This window comes from Centruroides vittatus, unplaced genomic scaffold (genome assembly GCF_030686945.1).
Source record: "Centruroides vittatus isolate TY-2023 unplaced genomic scaffold, ASM3068694v2 contig_1824, whole genome shotgun sequence".
Lineage (NCBI taxonomy): Eukaryota > Metazoa > Arthropoda > Arachnida > Scorpiones > Buthidae > Centruroides > Centruroides vittatus.
In genome coordinates, this window is record NW_027121123.1 from 353110 (window position 1) to 377405 (window position 24296).

General features: G+C 24.8%; 1 protein-coding gene and 1 long non-coding RNA gene across 6 annotated transcripts in view; one reads left to right on the forward strand and one right to left on the reverse strand.

Moving 5' to 3' along the window:
- The first annotated feature begins 980 nt into the window (after positions 1 to 980).
- Positions 981 to 18956, forward strand: LOC136969844 (uncharacterized). Of its 2 annotated transcripts, none has more exons than XR_010879878.1 (3): positions 981 to 1066; positions 18406 to 18539; positions 18638 to 18956. It is a non-coding gene; the product is annotated as an uncharacterized lncRNA (long non-coding RNA). The 2 variants fall into 2 exon arrangements; XR_010879879.1 differs by lacking the exon at positions 981 to 1066 and adding an exon at positions 18142 to 18244.
- The window catches only part of LOC136969843 (lachesin-like), an 84855-nt gene continuing 65178 nt past the window's right edge, over positions 4620 to 24296 (reverse strand). For 2 of the 4 annotated variants that reach the window (XM_067264130.1, XM_067264126.1), the window contains 6 exons: positions 20664 to 20834; positions 19175 to 19303; positions 18485 to 18772; positions 16620 to 16685; positions 14713 to 14808; positions 9326 to 9635 (listed from right to left, as the gene is read on the reverse strand). In XM_067264130.1, coding sequence (XP_067120231.1) covers positions 9445 to 9635; positions 14713 to 14808; positions 16620 to 16685; positions 18485 to 18772; positions 19175 to 19303; positions 20664 to 20834 — 941 coding nt within the window. In that variant the 3' untranslated portion in view covers positions 9326 to 9444. Of the gene's footprint in view, positions 5133 to 9325; positions 9636 to 14712; positions 14809 to 16619; positions 16686 to 18484; positions 18773 to 19174; positions 19304 to 20663; positions 20835 to 24296 lie in introns of those variants that run through there. The other 2 variants (XM_067264127.1, XM_067264129.1) reach the window with 2 other exon arrangements.

Sequence of the window (24296 nt, forward strand, 5' to 3'; positions counted from 1 at the left end):
ATAAAATATAAATTTAAAAATGTAAAAATTATGCTTTATTATAAAAAGTAAGGAATAAAAGTAATATTTCTATAAAGTTTTTCAGCTTAGTTGCACGTATTTAAGCAATCAATTTTACAAACGAATGCTTAAAATTAAACTATATTATAAAGGAAATATTAAGATATTAATATAAAATACAATATATTTCAACATTATTTATTATAAAAACAATGAAAGAGTTACATCAAACAAAACTCTTCAAGTATAGATGTATTATGTGAATCAATACAAGTATTCAAAAGAAAAATTTGGACATTTAAATAAATTTTCACGGAAAAGCAAATGCATGTACTATTAATTAAAACGATTTAAATTAGAAAATAATTAACGACAGAGAAATTAAAATTGGAAAAAAGGTAAGGAGAAAAAAAAAATAAGTGAGAGGATAAGGAGCATCATTTTCTATAATGGAAGCATTAATTAAGACTGTCAAATTTTGTAATTAAAAAGTAATAACAGTAATATATTATTAATTTAATCTTTATACTCCTTTAATCCTTTAAAGAAGTTACAAGATGAGAAAAAGAGAGATGGTGAAAACTGAAAAATTGATGTAGTAGTAAATTATTGCCATTCGTGTGAATGTAATGTAATTAGAAAAAATTTACTAAATTATTTATATATTTTAAACATATCTATAGTTAAATGTGACAAAATAAATAAAATTTAAATATATAAGGTATAATTTCTTTACAAACATCGAAATAAATATTAATTAATAATTATACATCCTAAATTAGTTAAAAATAAACGTTAGAAATGTTTAATTACTGTTAATTTATCATATAAATATATTATAATGTTCTCTTTAACAGGGTTTTAATATAATAATGACAATGATTTGTTTACAGAAAAGGGAGTTTTGTAATAAAAGAAAGAATAATTAAAGTATATGTTGACAATGTGTAAAATTACTGATTTTGATACTTTTGAATAAACAAATATTGATAAAGGAAATTTAAACAGAATGAAAAATGATTTGATTAGATGAACTACTCAGTAAATTCTCTCACTTTTGGATAATGTAAGAAGAACAAGGATAAATTTATTATTTTTTAAACAAATATAATTAAAATAATTAGCATTATAATTATAAAAAGTCACTTGAAATAAATTTAATAAATGTTTTAATTTTTTTAGTTAAAATTTTAATTCCTTTAAGCTTTTTAAATATTTAAAAAAATTATTATTTAACACGTAGCTAATTGGATAAGTAAGAGCATGTATCAGATACTACTTACAACATTAATTTTTTAAATTAAAATCTAGAAAAAAAGAATACTTTAGAAAATTAAATAAAAATAATAATAATAATAATTTTAAATAATATTTTTATTATATATAACAGAAATGGAATTGTTAATTTATAATTTTTATAGTTGCATAATTTATAGTTTATATATAATAATTTAGCTTATGATTTATTGTATAGTTTATAGCCATTATTGCCCGGTAGAATTAATATAGAGTATAATGTATAACATATGGTATGTATAATAGAGTTATAGATTTATGAAAAGATTGATAAATGCCATGCTAAATATATAAAAAGTCGCATGTAGCATATAAAAATATAAAAAGATAAATCCCATATTTATTTACTAAAAGTAATATTATTTATGAATTACCGTACTTTTTAAAATTAATATAAAATATTTAGGAAAATTACAGAAATTTTCAAAAAATCTTTCGAAGTAAAATTACATTAATAGTGTGCCATTTTAAATCATATTTTTAATTTATTTAATTTAAATTATATGCTCTCCATTTCAAATTACTAGTGTATTTCCCCTGTAAATCATACTTTTCCTGTTAACAACAGAGTCATGCCGGTCATCTATCTAACTTCGTTCTGGAGAAAATTTTTGAATTGAAATAACATGACTTCCTGTATAGTTAATCATTGCATATAGTTAGTTAATCGTTAGTTATAGTTAGCCTCCTGACTTAAGCTTTCCATATCTGGTCTCAAATTTCATCTAGCATTAAGAAAGGACAGACATCAGTGTGAATGTATAGGTCTAGAATTTGAAAATTGCAGCCCAATATATCCATTCAGTAGTAAGAATCATATGTTAAAAATCTGTTTATATTTTAAAATATTACAGTTAAAAATGTAAAATTTATGTAAAGAAACACTCAAGTACTTTTAAAATGAAGTAAATAACATTATGCGAGAGGAAACAACGTGTAACGGATTAAAAAAGACTAGCCATGTTCACGAATTTTCTTAAGTTACATGATTTTAAAAACAGGAAATTTAAAATTTAGGAAAATTACAAGATTAAAAATAAGGAATTGGATTATAAGAATATAAACGAATAAACCAGAGAAAAAAACGAAATTCTAAATTAAAAAGTTTAGATAAAATTTAAATTACTAAAATTACTGAAAAATTAGGATATTTAGAAAATAGAAATTCTGTTCGTTAATTTACAAAATAAAATTATATTTTTTCAAAAGCTTAATATCAATGGATAAGGGAGATTATATTTTTTCACTAATTGGCTTTGAATAACGGATAAATCAATACATTTTAATGATACAAGGGTGTAATTAATGTGATAATAGTTTGAATTATGGAATTTTAATACTAAACATACTTGTAAATATAAATACAAAATTTTATATATATTTCTGAGATTAAAATATTATAATAAGCTCAAAAAAATAAATATTATCACAAGATAATCAAGTGAAAACAAATTACCTTAAAGTCTGACTAATGTAACAAACGAGAAATTTTACTCATATTATTTTATTTTAAGCAGTACAAAAATTAATGTACTTAGGAAATTATATCACTATTATGCTATAAATGTTTATATACAACCACGTGAAGTAGACTGATTATACTATAAAATAATTTTCTAATTGATAAAACTGTAATAAATTTAAAAAATACCTTAAAATTAAAATAATATAATGGGAAATAATTAAAGAATTTGAATTATCAGAAGTTATTTTTAGAACTTAAATGACAAAAATATTTATTTTTTACATTATCTGGAAGAGGAGTAATCGAATTGTGACAGTTCTTACGAATTAAAAACTATAAATTTTTATTGTTTTTAATGATCAATAATTAATTTCTGTTTTTCTCTTAGATAAGCATAGATTTTTAAATTAAGTTATTTATTCCATTCGACATATATATAAGTAATTTTGCATAATGATGGTAAATATCAAGATACAGTAAATGGACTTTTCTTCTTGATCTCTTGCGAGGTAGTAAGAATGAAACATGTTTTTTTTTCTTTTTTTTAAATGATAAAAATATTTTAGGATTTTATAAAATTTTATAAAGTTAATATATCAATCTGATTATATATATGTGTCAAATTCGACTTTCTATCTCTTCTCAAAATGCCGTAGAATTTTGATGAATCAGCTAAAGTCCGCGGCTATATCAATTGGTCTATCGTATATTAAAAGATTAAAAGAAGAGTAAAAAAAAATATACTTAAATTTCTGGATCAGATTATTATGATTAATGTAGTAATGAAGAACTTAGGATTAAATTTTTCACTGAAAAAAACTTGAATTTTGGAAAAAAGTAGGAAAAAAAAGGATTTAAAATCATTATTCCATCTATTTATTTAATTACGTTTTAATGGAATTTAATTTATTAATTTTTTTCTCGTAGAAGAAAGTAATGTGAGTTTTATTGTATAATAAAATTGTTGATGGAATTGAAGATGAAATCGATATTGTTAGAAATTTTTGTACCTTATTATACTGTATTAAATGAAAGCAAGATTTATTATAACAGGAAAAAAAATCAGCATCTTATTTTATGAACAAATAAATAAGATCTTATTTATTTCCTTATTTTAAAAAGCGTGAAACAGAAAATGACAATAAAAAAAGGATCATCTTTTTCTTTCTCTCTCTCTCTTCTATTTTTATATACGGAAAATTGATTATTTAAAAAATGAATTCTTATGCATATTTACTGAAAATTTTCATATTAATTATATTACTAAAGGAATTTTTAAATTCCTGAATTAAAAAAAATAATAAGAACTAAGAACAAGTGAGTATATAAATGAATTTAATAAACGTTTTAGACAAGATATGTCCTTCTACTTTGTTTATTAAACACCATGAACTATAAGGCATACTGCATTTCTATAAAACACATGATTAGCACTTAAACATATCCTAGAAGGGTGACTTTTTCACTATTTTTTTATATTTTTTTTTTACTATAAACGTGTCTTCGACATGATTTAGCGATGTTCATAAAGTTTATGGATGAGATCGAAACGTAAAAATGAATGTGAACGCTTTTTTTCACTAAAAGAAAGCACCATGGAGCAATTTTCTCCGGATTTTAAGCTGAGATATATCTTTCTTGATTTCATAAATAACTTTGTAATAACAGTAAATTTGTTATATTAAACTGGGAAAAAAAGGAGAAGTAAATAAAATGAAATGTAAATTTTCTTTTCACTTATATCATTTGTTTATACTCACATACATATATATATATATATATATATATATATATATATATGTATGTATGTATGTATATATATTATATATATAAATTGTTTTGGTTAGTCAGAGCTTAGTACATAAACCAATTTATTTTCATTATAATAGTTATTTTTCTTTGGGGAGTGAAATGTTTTCTTGTTTGATTCAGAGCCGGTATTCAAATTTACATAAAAGCCCATCTTATTTTCGTAAAGTTGGTAACATTTTTTGAACTCCAAAGTCTGTCGACATAAAAGTAAATCCCAACTTAACATTCCGAAGACATCCGCTAGAATGGTATATAAACAACATTCTTAACGTCATTGTGAATGTTTTCTGGATACAACAGAATTCTTCTATCACGAATGATGGCCTCGCATAGGAACACATACGTCAATAACGTCGAGTCCTATAGTAGGTTGATCCCTTATTTTGCGTTAGATTGTATGCATTTCACAATAGCTGGGACAGTTCTCACCATTAGTCTCTAATAACCCTACGATTCTATAGGGTTTGTTAGGTGATAAGGTAATCTGAAGCTTGCAACATCAGTAAAACCACAAATTTCAAATAACTCGATGCGACAGGACATGGACTTGTACTTTTACCTGCAATTAAATTATAAAGGAATTAAAAGATAAATTTTAAAATAATATCTTATATTTGTAAAGATGATAAAATAATATTTTAAAAATTTATATTTTAAGTATCTGTTTTATGTTTCTTCGTTTATTAGAAGAGCAGAAAACATCATTTCAGCAAAATTCATAGAATGATAAATGGCATAAATACCTGGCTTACTATCGATTTTTGGTTAACTTAGATTGTGGAACGTAGGAAATCTGGGACAGAAAGGTTTTTCCTGATATAGTTTGTATAATTATATCAACAGAATAATGAAAGAAATTCATTCTATCATACATATTTAATAAAAGATGACGTTAATAGAATTTCCCTTTTTATTTTTATATCAGCGTGTTTAATGTTTAATTACTGTAGTAATTATACAATAATTTATTGTATTTAATGTAAGATAATAAAAAAAATAAGAATTCAAGTTAAGGAAGTACTAACGAGTCGAAATTCCTTGGATTTAAATTCGAGAAAATTTCTATTGTTATCACCTAATTGGAACTTGTATACTATAAAAAAAGACAAAACTTTACGTTCTTTCGGTTTAGATGTTTAGATATTTTTTCCCTATTTTGAGGTTTTACAAAAATAAAATTTTGGAATAATTCCTTTATTATTTTTTCACTTAAGATGCATTAATTCTAAGCTGCTACATGTAATTATTTTAATTGTTTTCTGATAAACATAAATAGAATTTGAAATATTTTAAACAGGTTTACATAGATAACAACATACTTAATTAATATATACAATGATAGTGATAATGAATCGCTCTTTAAAACAAGAAAATACAAATTAACATCCCGTTTATCTTCATTATTCCTGATATACGGTACAGTGTATAATTAAGTAAGTGGTTAAGATATGTAACTTTAAAAGCTTGTATATAAAATGAAATATGTTTAGAGAGAGAAATAAATTTCTAATCAATTTAATTTAGAAGTTAATTTTTGTTTTTAAATTTCGATTCAATTTTTAGCTACGTTTAACAAGTCTAGATGAGAAAATTAACGATTAAAAATTTGTATTACTAGTGAATAAAACGTAGAAAAAAAAAGAAAAATTAGCCAATGTTCGTTTCGAAAACATTTAAACTCATCATAAAGATTAGAAGAGGCAAGTCTATAATTATATATTGACAATCAGATTTAGTAGATGTAAAATAACAATTTTCTAAAGGAGAAAAAGAGAAAGTGTTCGGACTAATGTATTAATCAATGTAATTAATAACAAAAAGATAAGTATTATCGGCTACGGAAATGTTTTTAAAACTTCGATAACAAAATATAATATTCAATGAGGAACAAACCTGAGATACAATTTTATAAAATTGACATTAATGGTTCCTGTTCATTTTGTTTATGAACTAGTAAATGCATTTGAATTTGGATGCTTGTTGCGATTATTTTAGATATATTAAAAACTGTAAAATTTCATTTAGAATAAAATTACATAAAAAGTGTAATTATATTTATTATTTAAAAAAAATAAAATGTAAAATGATTATACTTAAAGTTGTAAAAAAACATGCAAATTATAAAATTCACAGCTAAAAATATCGTGTAGGGTTTGGAATCGCTAGGCGAGCGATTTCCGCCCTGGTTTATTATAACGAACTTTCATAACGGAAAAGCCGTTAGGATCGGCCGTTAGAAACGACCGTTAGAAGATCCGTTGTGTTTCAAATCGACGACAGACGGACGATTGGCCGGCGGGAAATGACCGTTGGCGGCCGTTGTGGAAGAATTCAAATTTGATTGGCGGACGATTCGAACGTTGGGACTATTTAAGCCGTAGTTTCGGCGGGAACGAGAGCTCATATCGGAGTTCGTATCGGGATCGACTGAAGTTCGTATCGGGAAGATCGGATCCGATCGGATTGAGATCGTCGTTATCGAAGTGCTAACTAACTCTCTCGTTGGACGCCACGGAAATCTGGGGAAAGTAAACTCCAGTGGTTGAGTACGAACTTGTTCCTGACTCGGAGGTGCTGTTAATTACAAGTCTGTTTGTGGAGGTCGTAAGGAGTTTCTTTCGACGAACGTGTACGGGAATAGTCGGTTGTCGTGGATTAGTATTTGTGCATGTTTAATTGTGACTCTAATTTTGTAGTATTTTGTACATTCATATTGTAAATATAAACTTGTGTTTCGTTAAACCGACTGAGTGGTTATATTTTGAACATTACTTATCGTTAAATTTGAATTATGTTTTAATAAATTTAAATAAATTAAATATATAAACTTTGGTGGAATTCAGACATAAAATTTATATTTGGCTTAATTTTAAATCCGAAAATATAAATTGTATAAATATTTTAAATTATGTACAAAAATATTGGAAATTTTATAGTAAACGAGTGTAAAAAAGAGAACATACTTTTAGAATTAGATTTTTGAATGATTTTGTTTGTTCCTATATTTATCATTTAAATTTATTTATCATTTCCTTTTACATGATATTTATAATTAAACATTTTGTTTTATACTTGTCAAAATATAGAATAATTTATGAATTTTCGAGAGATTTTTTTCTTTCTTGTTTCTGTAAAACTGTACTTTGATTCATATGCCACTTATCTGTTACGTAGCTCGATTATTTATGGCATAATATAAAATATATACGTTGTACGTGTACACAAAAAGTAGAATAAATCTGAATATATGCTGCATATAATCTTTACATTATTATACTTTGTTATAAAAATATACTTATTTTATTCAGACATTTATGACATAGTTATAAACAGAGACATTAACATATAAGTGTAAATAATATAATGTAATTATCATGTGATATAAACTCAAATATAATTAATTTGATACGGCTACGTTTACGCTGTTATAAATGTCAAATAATAATGTATATCTCCAGTATTATTAGTGTCCAGATCATATTTCTGTACGTCTATAACAAATCTTTGAACTATTAATAAATTATAGAGACAACGACGTATAAAAAATGAAAGAAAAATAATAAATTATGAAATAATATAAAACGTAAAAATAAATGAAAACAAGTATTATTTTATGTAAAGAACATTGATATCTATTCATGTACAAGATGAAATTTCAACACACTTATGAAGAATCATTTTTCTGAATATATTTCTCTTTGATATGTATGATAAGAAAATTTTTTGTATTCTGTTTTCAGGCAGTTGTAGAGGGAAAAAAACTATGCACTACTCATATGAATGATGAGCAGAAGTTCAAATATAAATAAATTTTGCAAATATCCGAAGGAAGTTGTAGTAGTAGCGATCTGAAAATGTAATAAGAGATGAATTTTTGTTTTCTTACTTAACATCCCGAAGAAAAATAAAATTTAATAAAAAGTTTGTTTAGTTTTTAAATATTTGTTTTTAATACATTATTCGATAAGAAAATATATTAAAAAAACTACTTAAATTTAAACTTTTTAACTTAAAATTATAGGTAAATAAATATATTAAGTTGTTATTGACATGAATTTTTTGTAGATAAATAATTATTTGATGGAAGTTAATAAATAACATTCCCATCTGTTTATTAATTTAATACATAAAATTAGTTAAAATGTAAAATTTTATACTTTTTGCCATTTATCTTAGCAATAGACAATGTTAAATGAGAGAAATATAAAGGGGCAAAGCAGTAATTTTCTATTATTATAAACTTGAATAATTTATTCATTAAAAGTTTTATATTAGTGATATAAACATTTCATTTTATATATGCTTACAATAATTTAATATTAATTTTCCATATAGAAAAAATATTTTCTTAATTTTATTGGTGTTTCCCCTGTAAATAGCACTATTCCTATTAGCAGAGGTACTGTACATATAGAAAAGTTAACCATCCATAAAGTAATACGAAGTTGAAACTAAGGTTTACGCGTTATAAATTTAATATTTGTAATTAAACTATAATTTATATGATTGAAAATATCCTATAATAAACATTATTAAAGGGAGAAAATAACATTAAAATAATATAAAGACCAGGAAATAATAAATTTCATTCTTAATTATCTGAACTGGTCTGTTCAAAATCATATTTATGTCACTTGTTGGACGATCAAAATTATTTAAAATTAAACATTCTTAATATAAACGTGGGCGTGCGTGTGTATTTTTAATGACGATTTTCGGAATCTTAATTAGTTTTGTTAAAGGAAACCCATATAACATCTTAGATAATAAACGTGGAAAATTAATTTCGCTGTAAAGTCATAATATTTGCAAATTACTGCTTTATCAATAATTTTAAGATAAGATTAATAATAAACAAACACAATAACTCATCAAAACTGTGAGAAATCACTTTTGTGAATGCATTCAACAGACAAACTGTAAATTAGGAGAAGTGGAGAGAAGTTAATAGAAATTCTGTACTGACTATGTTGTTGTCCTCGTTGTCCTTTTCTTGACTTTTCTGGTAAGGGGACTCTGTCCTCAAGAGCAGAAGCATCTTCTGATGATCGATATTTTCCGTCTACAATAGAAGTGTAGGTAATGTGTTTGAGTGTTCCTCCTTGAAATTCTATCTGATTTCTCAATTGATTAGTAATATTTATTTTTAGCTTTAATAATAAAATTTCATCAGGAATAGACATTATTAATTCTAATAGCATGCAACTTAATACTAAATTCATCTAAGCATCATTGTTCTAGAAACAATAATAATTATCGAATTTCTAACATAAAGTACATCATTAAAGAATAAAGCAACCGTGAAGTGACGTTTAGTAATAATTATACATATAATAACTACATTGTTATCTGAATATTATATTTAAAATATAATATTCATAACAATTTATTTTTTTAATTATATTTAAAATTTCTTAACTTTTCTATTTAGAAAAGATAAGAAATTTTAAATTTTTCTATACGTTATCATTTTACCTTAAAGCAGTAATTCTTACAAAAATAAACCAGTCAATATTTAAGGTTTATTAACTTAATTAGAAGCAATAAATTGAGTACATATTTTTGGTTTTTTTTAAATTAATCTAAAAATATTTGGCAATTAACAAATTAAAATACTTAAAAATATCGATGCTAACTTTGAAAATTTTTCTTCTTTTAAACATTGTTTTGGCTATTACACCGTTTAAATAAGATAATTCATGATGTAATTTCGTAAGAAAACATCAAAGAATTCTCTTATGAATATTAATGATAATTCTTCAAATAATTACTTTTTCTTGAAAAATTTTCAAAGCAATTAAAACTATTTGAATGAGATAATTGCTTATAGAGTTACGGACTAAAGGGGAAAAAAATGTTGAATTGAAATTTCTATATCCGAAGACATTTTGGAAACTATCCGAATTTATAATGTCGAAAATAGTGGGTCTTTTAGTTTTGTTATGTATGAAATCTGTTTAAAATTCTACTTTCCATAATTTTTTATGTAAGTAGCTTTCTTTAAAGAATATATTTCCATATATATTTCGAACTGAAGTATCACACTCAGCTGAAAGTGTCAACGTTTAAAAATGCGCTATTTAGAACAGGTAAGATCTAAGTAATCGAACTAAAGAGAGAGACAAAAGAGGAGGGAAAAATGTATATGTATACATATATATATAACCTTGCGTATAAAATATAATTTTTATAAATTTAATTAGATTATTTGAACAATAAATCAGCCATATTTATCAAGGAAATAAGATATTAATATCGTTACCGATTTTGAAATTCAGATAACATTTTTAAAGGCTATCAATATTTTCAAATGGTGTTTATGTTACAAAATGATTTGTATTCACAAGAAAACAAGCTTTTTGCTATCTGCGAATCAAATTTTTTACTACTTTATATTTCTGATCACGTAGAAAAAGAAAATAGCAGGAAAGTGAATGAACAGTTACAAATGTAAAGTAAAACTTATCAGCATATAAAAAAAACATTTTAATTTTTTTCTCTAGTTTTTCTGAAAGGAAAAACGGAGAAACTGTTATATAATTTTATTAAAAAATTAATAAAGTTGCGTATTGATTACTATTTAAAATTTTAAGTGGAGAAGACAGAATTACTTTAAGGATAAAGCTATGTTCTTTCGGTTCATCAACATACTAAAGTATACAGACAAAGATAAATGTTAACATCTCTTGTTAAAGAAAAGTTTAATTTAAGATTTGATAAGTTCAACGAAGTATTCAAGTAGGAAACTCAAATATAAAAAGTCAATTATTATGATAGAAGTGTCCTGACAGCATCAAGAAGCTACCAATTGATCCAATCATTATTGCCAAGAACACTCTTGTTGAAACGTAATTAAAACATTAACAAACTTATGATTGACGTATTTTTAAACCTCACTCTTATTAAAATCTTATCGTGAAACCAATAATGACATTTATAACTTCTTAAGTTATAAATAGAATTTGATAAAAACAAAAAAAAAGTGTGTAGACACTCCACGTGGCACTTATCCAAACTGGATATTAAAGATAAAAGTTTTTTGATACAATTTCAGAGTGGTTTTCTTAAGTTATAAGGTTTCTATTAATAGATTTTAATAGAATTTTTGACACTGTCAAAAGCTATAATTGGAACACAGTATCTATTCCTGTATAAAGATACTAATATGAACTTAAAGAGTGTCAACTTCTCAAATTGCTCGAATACACTGAAAGATCTGTTGAGATAAAAGAACATTGAACTTCATCCATTAAATGGAATATGATATAGGCTAGAAATATAGTACTTTTTCGACGTGTTCTAACTCTAGTAAATGTTTCATATTTCCTTTTGATAAAAGTCAATATGTTAGAGTATGTTTTAAAAGTTTCTAGAATTAAGTTTCCTAATCACAATGCTCTCTTACATCTCTAAGAATTTTGAAAAGATTTCTTTGGATAACATCAATATACTACAAATACTCATTATATCCATGTTTCTTATATTATTTCCACTGTAATATTTTTTAGAAAAATAATTATTAAGATTTTTTTGAAATTTTACATTATTCTGATAATTATATTTTAGATTCTTTATGTAAATCTCTAAATTTATTCGCAGAGTTTCATCAAACTACAAGCGTAAGCCGAATTTTTCAGCAGTCACTGCTATCTTCACGTAGATTATTGATAAAGGATCTTCCCTTTTTAAAATGTCTTGATCCTAAAACTTAAATTAATTAAAACTTTATATTCTTTTTGTTCTGTCTATCCTCCAAAGCAGAATATAATGAACTATTCTTTGAAATAGCACGGTTATTGTAAAGAATGCACACGCCTACATATTGTAAAACGGCAATTTATAACATAAAATCTGTATTTTCTCTCATTATTAACAAAATATTTTTATTTAACTTTAAAAATTTAAGAAAAAACCGTGTAATTTTCAAACTTTTTAGCTTCTAAATTAATATTATTCTAATTTAAATAAAAAGAAAAACAATGAGGTAAAGATTTTATTCAAAGTATAGATTTAAAGCAGATAAATATTGCAACTGTCGTACAGTTAATTAATTAATTTCATGCTTTTAAAATTAAACAGATAATGACACAAAATATTCCAATTTATTCTTTGTATTAACGTAATTGTTAAGCAATCTGTTTATCTTTTTAATCAAAGCAAACTAAAGAAAAAATTCTTCCTAAGTGGAATTTTGTGTAAATAAATAATAATTTAAATAAATAATAAAACAAGGAAGACGTTTACTAAAAGAAATATTTATAACTAGAATTTAGCATCTTCAAATTCAGTACACATGTAAAGTTGTTTTAAAAGTCGACTCCCTGTGTGATTTCTACTCGAGCACAGTGAATAAAACAAATCTGAAGGCTTTAAATTTTGTGTTTTCCTCTGTTTGTAAGTGTTATAAAAGTTTAAGTGCTTCAAAAATTATTCTTGTTATTACCTAACTTCACCAAAAATCTTTTTAATATCGAGTTTACTTCAGCCAGAATTTATACATAAACCCGTTTCCGTGATTCATTAATTATACATAATTTAGGATCACGGTTTTTAAGTTTATTAATGTTTGTTAGAGAGGGAAGATTCTTTTATACGTTATAAACTCATAGCCACAATAAATTTGAGGTCCTGAAATATCTTTAATATTTTCTGTTAAATATAAAATTTTTCTTTATGAGATGAGAATGGTAAAATATTCATTAAATAACTCGAATAATTAATTTTTTTTCCACAAAAATTTATATTTCTAGAACATTAAATATCAATCATAAATATTAATTTTATTATTATTAATTTTAATTTTTAATTTTGTAAATTTATTAATTATTTACAAACTCTTGAAAATTCAAGAATCTACTAATCTTAAATACTTAAATCAATGTATTGAGTTTTACAGAGTTAGAAATTTATTATCTTCTCATTTAATCTGTTAATTAAGGATCGTTCCAATATTTCCGATATTGGATTAATCCTAACACATCCTATTTGAGATATATTATTTTTAGTTATATGATTTATTTGGGAGATTTTTTTACTAATATTTAATCCTATTTATTAATTTTCCAAATTATTATTTAACCGGCAGAAGTTTTAAGATTTAACTCCTACAGTTCTTTCTTATCAAGAGTTTTTGACAAGAAGCAGATACATATCTGCATATAAATGTAATATTCATATCAAACTATCAAGTTTGATGTAAATACTATATTAGAAACTATTTTTTTTTCGTAAAAACTGTTTAAACTTTTTGTTTTATTCGTTAATTTATTCGGAAATTCCAGTGTCTTCTAAGAATCTTTACATTCCTGCAACTGATTTAATTGTAAAATAAGCTGCCTATTATATAAAATTCAAGATTTAAAAAGATTCTATAAATATTGTCTTTATATAGAAACCATTTATTCAAAAATAATCAATTTTTTAATATTAGAAATATTAAAAAACTTATATCCATTAGATCTTCATTGCTCAGTTACTTATATGAAAACATCAATCTTATCCACAACTCGCTCTTGATCAACCACTTTAAAATAATAACTCTTTATTATACAATTCGCCTTTATAATAATCTATATCCTCTGCAAGTTTGGATTTTTCTATTGAATACTTCTTAGGTAAGCAAAAATTCTTTTCAAACAACTAAAACTGAACTGATTTCTTCTTATTTTCAATGGGAATCACTTAGATATCTTTAAAAGTACTCTTGTCATTTTTGTGAAGAATATACTACCAATAAAAGTGGACGTTTCCTAAATATCTGTCCAATGTTTCTTCTCTTGCTGAATGAACAATTCTCCAATGAATTTAAAATTGATTAATCTTCAATGATAAGATTAGTAGAACTACACCATTCAAAACTCTCTATTTATTCAAAAGGGCAGTAATATTTGTATGTAGTTATATAAATTTACTTTAAATAAGCTTAATTTCTTCTCACTATTTATCAAAATTATTAATTTTATTATCAAAAAGTTGTTATTGATACTAGGTAAATTATAATAGGATAATATTCTCTTTAATGAATATTTAATTAATATATATATATATGTGTGTGTGTGTGTGTGTTTGTGTGTAAATTTTAACTTAAATTTAAAATATTAAAGAATATTTTTCTTATTTTGCTTTCAACTTTTACAAACCTGTAGGTATAGAAAGTGAATTTTTGACTTCAGTACTTTCACTTTCTGAATCTTTCACAGATCCAAAACTTTGATGTCTAGGAAATGCTGTCAAATCTGTGACAATAAAAAAGACGATAAAATGCCAAGACTTTATATAAATAATAAAAAGGTTTTTTTTATAATATATATATATTTAAAAATAGGGAAAAAATAATAATAAAATTTTTCAATTTGTTAAAAAATTTTTAATCGATATATGGCAAAGAAAAATGTAAAACTTAAATGAAATATGTCATTATGGAATTTATTATAAATGACATTTAGTCCTTTAAATTAGTTTTAAAGCAAAAATGTCGAATATTTAAATTCTATACCGAATATTTTGTAGATTATATATATATACATCTTCAAAACATCTAACCTACTCTGACAACAAAGAAATTCCTGGCATTCTGACGAAATTACATAACGAAACCATTTTACATGTAATAATCAAGAGGAAAATTTTGTAAAACATGTAAAATTTTAATTCCAATATATCCAATTTACTTAATCAGATAAGGTTTAAAACATATATATGTATATATACAGAACGTATATAGAAAGAGAAAGATAATAAAAGCTAACATTGCACAGAAAGCATTAGATTTTTTTTACACTTTATCATTTTCCTTTGCTTATTTTTTAGCTTCTGCTTCATCTCATGTATCTTTTCTGTTATTTTTTTATTGTTTGGATAATATTACTTTTCATTTTTTTATTACAGAAAAGAATTTAACGATTATTTTACTGAATTCAAATCTTAAAAGTAAACATAAAAATTATGTTCATTCTCACTTTAAATAAAGATAAATAATCTTGTAGGAGTAGTTGTATCTATTCATTATTTGGAAAGTAATACTGATTAATAACATTTTCAGTAGGTTAGCGAGATTGAATAACTAAGATTTGGAAATATTCTGACAACATGATCCTATTCTTGAGGACCCCATTAACTTTAAGAAAGAGATAATCGTTCAATACTTTCTTTCTTGATAGATAACTTACTTTTCGTAGCGTTAAATAGTTTTCAGGTCTTTCTAAAAGAAGATAAAGAATTAAAAAAAATTATTTTACTTCGATTTGTATTTTTTATTTTATTTTTTATTTTTTTCTCTTTACTCTTCTTCTTTCTCTCATTTTGATTCTGTCTTCCATTTGTTAATGAGACAAATGGTATTAAATAAATGATAAGGAATAAAAATACCAAAGCCGAATAGATTTTTAAAATTACTTTAATTGATAACATTCTATTTAATTCATTATTTGACTTCGTTAATTCTTGTTTTTTTCTTAATTTTACTTGCATTATGCGTTTAGAAGTTTATCCGGATCATAGCTTATCTGATGATGGAATTTATCATTTTCTAACTATGTTAATGATTATTATTATAATTATAAACGTTATTAATATTTAAAAAATGTGAAAGTAGGTCATAAAAATATATTTAAAACCTTAACGATGCTATTAATTTATCGTGATAAGTCTGGAAACGTTCCTTTGACAGTCGTCATAAACCATTGATCAATCCATACTTATAGTTATAAGTGTTTGATGACGCTATAATGATTATAGATGATATAAATGATTGTTTGCGTGACAGTATGACTTCTTTTTTCACGGATGAAAATCACCACGATTCTTAACATTTATTCTATCCCTCCGGATCCATCAAAGACAACAAACTGACTATTGAATGATATCAAAGAATAAGTTTTGACAAAGGGCTACATATAATTGATGACACGAATAGTAGAAAAGAGGTAAAGCGTGTTATTTAAAGAAGATCAAGCATCAATATAACGGAAATTATTCCCCAATTGCAATTGTGATTAATCACATAGATCATATCTTTAACACGATTTGATAGTATTAAGTTACTTGCCTTCTGGAGTGACTCGTATATTTGGTATGGTTTGTTTCGTTGGTTCTTCCGTTGGTGGTGGTATTTCTATAAAGAAAAAATAAATAAATACATTTTTTATCAATTTTATAGAAAAAATAATAGTGTTGAAAACTTTAATATGATTAAAATTCTTATTATGTTTATCTTTTCAATGGAGCACTCGAAGAAGTAGTGGAAAGATTGTATCTGGTGTGGAATTTTATCCTTACATAGGATATATATATATATAACCTATATATGTGTATTGTGTGTATGCGTTTGAGTGTGCTTCTTTTCCTTGGTAGATACAATAAAAGTAGAGAATTACAAGAATAGATTGGATTGGTAATAACCGCATCAACTCAAACTGTTTCCTTTTCGCTCTTATCCATTATTTTTATGTCTTTTATTTTTGATTTTTCTCTACATCATCGGATCTTTGATCGAACAAATAGCAGATCCATTTTTTCTCTCTTACTCTTATATAAAAGTTTGTTTAATAATCAAATGATTTAAACTTGATATTAATACATTTCTAAATTACTTAATTTGTTTTAAATATTTTATCCAAAAAAGATCAGGAATTAAGAACAAATTCAAACTTTTTGAAGACTTATTCAAAATTATTTTTAAATTTTAAATATATATATAAAAGGATAAAATTTAAACGAAAAAATATGCATTTTATTTTTATAATTTTGAATATCATAATTTAAAACAACGATCAAAAATTATTGTGACATCACCATAATACAGTGCTGTAATTTTTAATCATATTTTTAATTTATTTAATTTAAAATATATGCTCTCGATCTCAAATTTGCAGTGCCTTCCCCTGTACATCATACTTTCCCTGATAACAATAGAGACATGCCAGTCATCTATGTAACTCCGTTCTAGGGAAAAGTTCGAACTGAAATCACGTGACTTTTGGTCTAGTCCGGAAGTCACGTGGTTTCAATAAGCTTTCCATTTATGGGGTTCGTAAGCTTCCCCAGAAATGGAAATTTTAGGTGGTCGCGATTAACTTTATACTAACTTCCAGTATAGACTGGGAGTTCGTATATAGTTAATCGGAGCCTCCTAATCTTTTCCTATCTGGTCTTGGTTTTCATCTATCTAACACCGTTCTCGAGATAAATAAAGGAAAGACAGACAGACGATAGTAGGAATTTATAAATCTACAAATTTTTTCAAATTACTGCCCAATTAATACGTCAATAGAATGATTAAAATTTTAGATAAACGTTGATACATTTAAAAATGATATAATTAAACTTTTTTATTTATATAATTTATGCATAAAGAATTAAAACAAAAAAATAATTTTTTATTTATTTCTTAATATTTTTATTTTTAAATTAAAAATAAATTTATTTTATAATAAAGAGAGTCGAAATAATATACGCGTATAATTAAAAAAAACCAATTGATACAATTTAATTATGTCGACAATCTCAGATTTATTATCGCAATAAATCGAATATTGATTAAATTAGAAAATAAATTTTATTAATTCTACAACAAAACTATTTGCTATGCATTTAATTAAACATAATTTATCAAATGGATGTGTTTTAAATCATTAATGTTAATTATTTTAGCGAGTAAAACAGGAAGCAAAAGTAAGGATAATTAATTAATTTAATATAACAATATAGTTAAGTGTAATTTTAATGTAGTTATATAAAACGATATAAATCAAGTCGCAATTTCTGACACGAAAGATATTTTTTCGTTGTTTTTTTTTGATATAAAAGATAAGATTTTTCTTTTTCTCCCCGAGGTATTCTAGATGTAAGATAGTACTTCGATAGATAAGGCAGTTTTGACACAATTCATGTGAATCTAAGCTATGTTCTTACCATACATCCGTATTGATCCTTCCGTAGATCCGAGTGAATTCTCAGCGAAACATTTGTAAGTACCGAAATCTTCTTCTTCTAATGTCTTCACCGTCAATTTCATGTGTATCTTGTAAGTTTTATCTTTAATTGCTGTTTCGAATTTTTCGTTAGGTATAATCATATCTCCTCCATCTTTGGCCCAATAATTGATGGACACAGGATAAGCTTCCGTGTGACAGTCTAAGGTAACATCTTTTCCCATTGCTGCACCAACCAGCTGGTTTGGTATCCACATAACTGGAGGAACTAAAAGAGAAAGATGTAGTTCTATTTATAGAGGAAAGGAATTTGATTGAGAGTCGACGTAATGGGATCTGCTTGATGCCAGTATTATTTTAAAGTTCTCCTAAAAGAGAGAGATTTTTAACTTTTACTTGTAGAAAACTACTACTAGACTTTTTACTTTGGTTTAATTTAAGATATAAAACAAGATCTGAAAAATGGAATGTTGATGATTACAGTAAACGAAACCTTGGAGAAATTTTTATGCTTTTTTTCTCTTTTTTCTTTAAAAATTAATTACATTTTCAGTAAAGAATATTTTGCCAGCTTTAATTGAACGTAATTAAGAATAGTAAGATTATTACAGATAAAGAAAAGTACAGGTAATTAGTAAGAGATGATGAAAATAAAGTCGGTATCACTTACAATGAACGTGTAATATTATTCTCCTGCTAACAGAAGGGGGTACTCCATTAGATGCGATGCAAAGATAAGCTCCCATATGCAGTCTACTAACTCGAGTTATGTTCAGCTGCTCTCCTTCGTAAGTAGTAGCTACAAAAAAAGTAACAGACTTAAATTTTAAAAAATATATATATATAATTTTAATTATTAAAGTTTATAAATTAATAAGCGAAATTAGCTATATATTTTACCTGAAAAAATCGAATTTATAATGCTGATATTCTTTTCTAAAATAGGCACTAGTTCATATAAAATTAATTGTATTTCTCTTCATTAAAAGCAGTGTTGTTATTTATAGGCTAACAAGTGAGAGTGTATAAGTATTTTTTCTTTTTAAGTTTAAAAATATGTACTGCTTTCACCTATCTTACTCTGTTAAAATATATCTATTTTAAATGTAACGGCCTTTAGTATTTTCTATGCTTTAGCTGATTTCGATTCCCAATCTTATTTTCCTCTTCACGCGATTTTTCCTCTGATCCCATGACATTTCTCTCCTTCAACAAAATATTGTCAAAAGCCGAAAGACAATAGGATTTAGAATATGTCTTAGATATTTTTTCCTTTATTTACGTGTTTCTTCTTCTTCTTTCTTTTCCCTTTTTTCCCTCTTCCTAAGAGCTTACAGATTGATAAAAATTTGACTTATTGTCAGAATTTTAAACCTTCTACTTTATTTTAGTGAAGTATAATACGCATATATATATTTTATTCTACTTCTTTTTTCTTACATCTCGCGGAGTAGATACAATTACATTATGTAAAAATTTAATTCCACGTAACAAATACATTTTTTTCTTTTAAAATTACAAAAAAACGTGCATTGTAATTCGTGATTTTTATAAACTTAAATCTCTTCTTTTTTCTAATTAATTTTTGAAGAAATTTAAAAGTGAAATTTTAAGAAAAATATTTGCGAGACGTAAATAAATTGTTATAAATTTATGTAAGAGTTGGAGAGTTAATAGAAGTAAAAGCTTTTTTAAAAAAGAAAGAAAGTTAATATAAACTGAAAAACTTAATTTTATAATTTTGATATAACTGTAAATCTTCAAGATGCGTGAAAAACACACACGTTGTTTACCATAGAAAAACCGAGTGATCAGATTTTATCAATCTAGTACCAAATGTCGTTCTATTGACAAACACATTCTGTCAGTTCAGATGTTGCATTCTTGACGGAAACTATCAAAGCTAAACTTCAATCCCATGAATATATCAAACGTAGAACCGCTAAAAATCGTTGAATTTGGTTTTCCTGGACTTTTTCACTTTAATCCCTCTGGGTATTTCTCAGATTTGTAATTTCCTTTAAAAGTATTTACGTAAGGAAAAGATCGAATGAATATAATCCAAAAAAAATACATATATTTTTTTCTCTACTTTTCAATATATAGATGTTATTAAACGATGTTTTATACACTATAAAAATATCGATTATTAAACTCACCTAACAATTTTTTACCTTGTCGCATTCCTAGAGGAATGGCCTCATTATCTTCTCTTCTCCAAGAAATATTCGGTGCTGGATATCCTTTAGCTTTACACGATAAAGATACGTTTGTACCTTCTCTGGCTATGACATCTGAACTACTTTCAGCCACAATAATATCTGGTGGTACTTGAACGAAATCAAGATTATAAGAAGACTTATTATCGCAGCAGAACCAAAATATCGTAATCAATAGAATAAGATAGATTTTTTATAAAAAATTACGGCCCATCAAGTGCTGAAAGACAAATTCATTTAACAGGAATTTTTATAATTATTAAACACTTTTTTTCCTGATACTCTTTAAACGATAAGGTGAACTATCCTCTAACAGCATCTACCTCATCATTCATTTGTGTTGTAGAGCATCTCCTTTAAACACAATCTCATTAATTTTGATCCTTACAAAAACAAAACAAAGTTTTTTTTCAATGACATTAAAGGATTTAACGCGACAACTTATATAATTAAGTTAACAAAGGATAAACATCTTTAAGTAATCCTAAACTTAATGCAGGTCCACCTAAACACATTAAAAATACTGAAATTTTTAAATTTTATTTAATTTTAAAAGTATATATATATATATATTTTAATTGCAATATAATGTTTTAAAAAATTAATTACATTTTTTTCATTCTATTTGTATTTCATTTAATGATTGAATTCAAAGGTGATAAATTACGATTGAAAAAATAAATTAATGAAGTAATTTAATTATTTATTTTTACATATCAAATAATTTTAAATGTTATGTTATTTATTTGTTACACAGAAATTAAAATAAATTAAAAATATTTTATAAAAAAATATAATAAGTTAGCTTAATTGAAATATTTAAATTTATTATTAGTTTTTGCTGTGACAGTTTCTTTTTTAAATTCCTTTGTAGAAATAAATGATTATATTTAAATAAGAAAATAATATAAATATCTTCAAGAAAATTAAATGTAAATTGATATTTTTGCTTAATAAATGATAAAAAATAGCACAGATCTTTATATTAAGTGATCACATTTCAGCATGTGAATGGTAAATTATACAAAGATATGCAATGATAATCAATAGAATATTTTATAAAACACCGAGTAGTTTAATTGAGGAGAAAAGTGAAAGTGTTGTTTATAGTAATTTATAAGAAAAAGTTGTAAAATCTTACAGTTTTGAGTTATTTAAAGTGAGAAGAATACTCGCTTACACGACGGTGAAACAAAGAACCAGCAGCGATTTGAGAATACAAGCGCCACAAGCAACAACGAAAGATCCGATAACATCGGCTGTTGTCAAAGACATTCTTCACGAACAGCACTGAACTATAAACACCGTATAGCACGTGATAAACACATTCTTGATACATTGAACACGCTGTTACTTTGTTTGGAGTTCTGTTATATCAGTCACATCGAACAGCAGGATACGATTGACAACTGTGCTCATCACTACGGGGTGACAGAATACAGAGACGTGTTGACTTTTATGATCATTTACTGGATATTTTACTACATTTTTACATTTACAATCTGTTGTTTTGTATCTAACTCATGCATTGATATCAATATGATATTAATATTATCATTGGTATGCTAGTTTCCATAAGTACACAGTCGTAATTATATTATCATTAGCAATGGAATTTATATTGCTGTGTTTTCATGTCAGTACCATTTTTACTTCTAGTGACGATTAAACATACTTTTACTTAATTTATTTTAGTACTAGAAAGTAACTAGAAAACCCTATAAAATAAGATTATTATATTTTATTACATTGATTCATCATATAAAATTTCAGAAAATTCTGGGTAAAGAGTGTTTAATTACTATATAATCATCAGAAATATAGATCTATATATTTGTCCCGATCCTGAGTCTGTATGTTTGAAAATATATTTTAGATAATTAAAGTATAAAATTTGATTCTATTCAATTTATATGAACTATAATTATCTTTATCACATATAATAAAATAATAATTTATATAATTTCATTATGTGATAAAGATTATAAGTTTATTAAGAATATAATAAGTAGAGAGGAGAGAAAACTAAGATTAAAGGAAATTTAAGTGATGAGGACATCCTGAGATTGAAAAGGAATAATAAATTTCTGTATTATTTATATTATAAATTTAAAATTATATAATATAAATATATAAATAAATAGAGAAATTTAATGTTCTTTTCCCTTTCAGAAATTTCTCATTACTTTATTTCCTCAAAATAAAGTTTCAGCTAAGATTAACCAAAAAATCCAATCGGAAATGGCAGCTAAATTAGAAGAAATTTTTAGATTGAGGGAATTAAATAAGAATAAAAGAAATTTCAGTAATGAGGAAATTCTGAAAGAATAGAAGAATTTTCTACATTTTTAAATAGATTCAGTATTTAAAATATATAAGTAAACAGCGACATTTATTATTATTAATATTCTCTCTCAGGATTTCTTTATTACATTCTTTTGTTTTAACTTCCTCAACCAAAAATTTCATGTGAGAGTAAAGGAAATCCTAAGAGAGAAGAGGAGAAATAAATTTCTATATTTAATTATATAAATAAATACAGAAAACTTCAAATACAGGAAATACATCATTACTTAGCACAGTGATAAAATCTCATATAACATACAATTCATTAACAGAGACTAGCCTGGAATATATGGAATGTAAATTAAAATGTATACGTGCCTACTGTACTTATGCTTAACGTTATAGTGAGAATACTTTACAATATTTATGTAGTGTATATACTTTATAAATACATATAAAAAGAGCAATTTTTAACTTTTTGTTACGAGAGAACATCATATCAAAAACGACATCATAGATTGAGAAGTCAGTCGCCATATCCCTTGGAAGGCATTATTTCAACAGTTTTTCATGGATTGAATACGTATACTGTCCCTTTTCATAAAAGAAGTCGTCAGTAGAAGTAAAGATGGCACCATAAAGTCCGCATCTTTATGAACATAAGAAAGAAAAGAGATAAATTTTTCCATTATATAATATATATGTATAGAAAAATATATAAATATAAAACGAGTCGATATTTTGATAAAATTTGTTAATATAATTTACTTCGTTCTGTAAATAATAACTTATAAACTTTAATGTATTACATATATTATATTATTCTTTAAATTGTTAAGAAAATATAAATTTTTAAAAATCTAAATATGCTTATTTTTTTCTCTTGTTTTTTTTCTAAGAATTTAAGTGAAGAAAGTCTTGAAGAGAGATCACTTTAAATTTCACATATTTGAATTTGAATTTTAAAATCGGATTGTACAGCTGCGAAAATTGAATTTTCCTGACTGTGCAATACAAATTTACAAAACAAAACTCCCACGGTAACATATTAAAAAGAAGAAAGAACATTTTAGCCTTTACAAGATATTTAAATAAAGCATTTTCTGTTTAATTCTAAATTCCTTCTACCCTGTTAAAAATTATTCCAAATTTCTCATATATATATATATCTAGCACATATTTTATCTTTTCTTTTTTCTTTATCTTACATTTTTCTATCTTCTCGAACATGAAATTTTTTAGTCGACTGCGTACTACCACACAAATACAACGACTGAGTTATAAAAT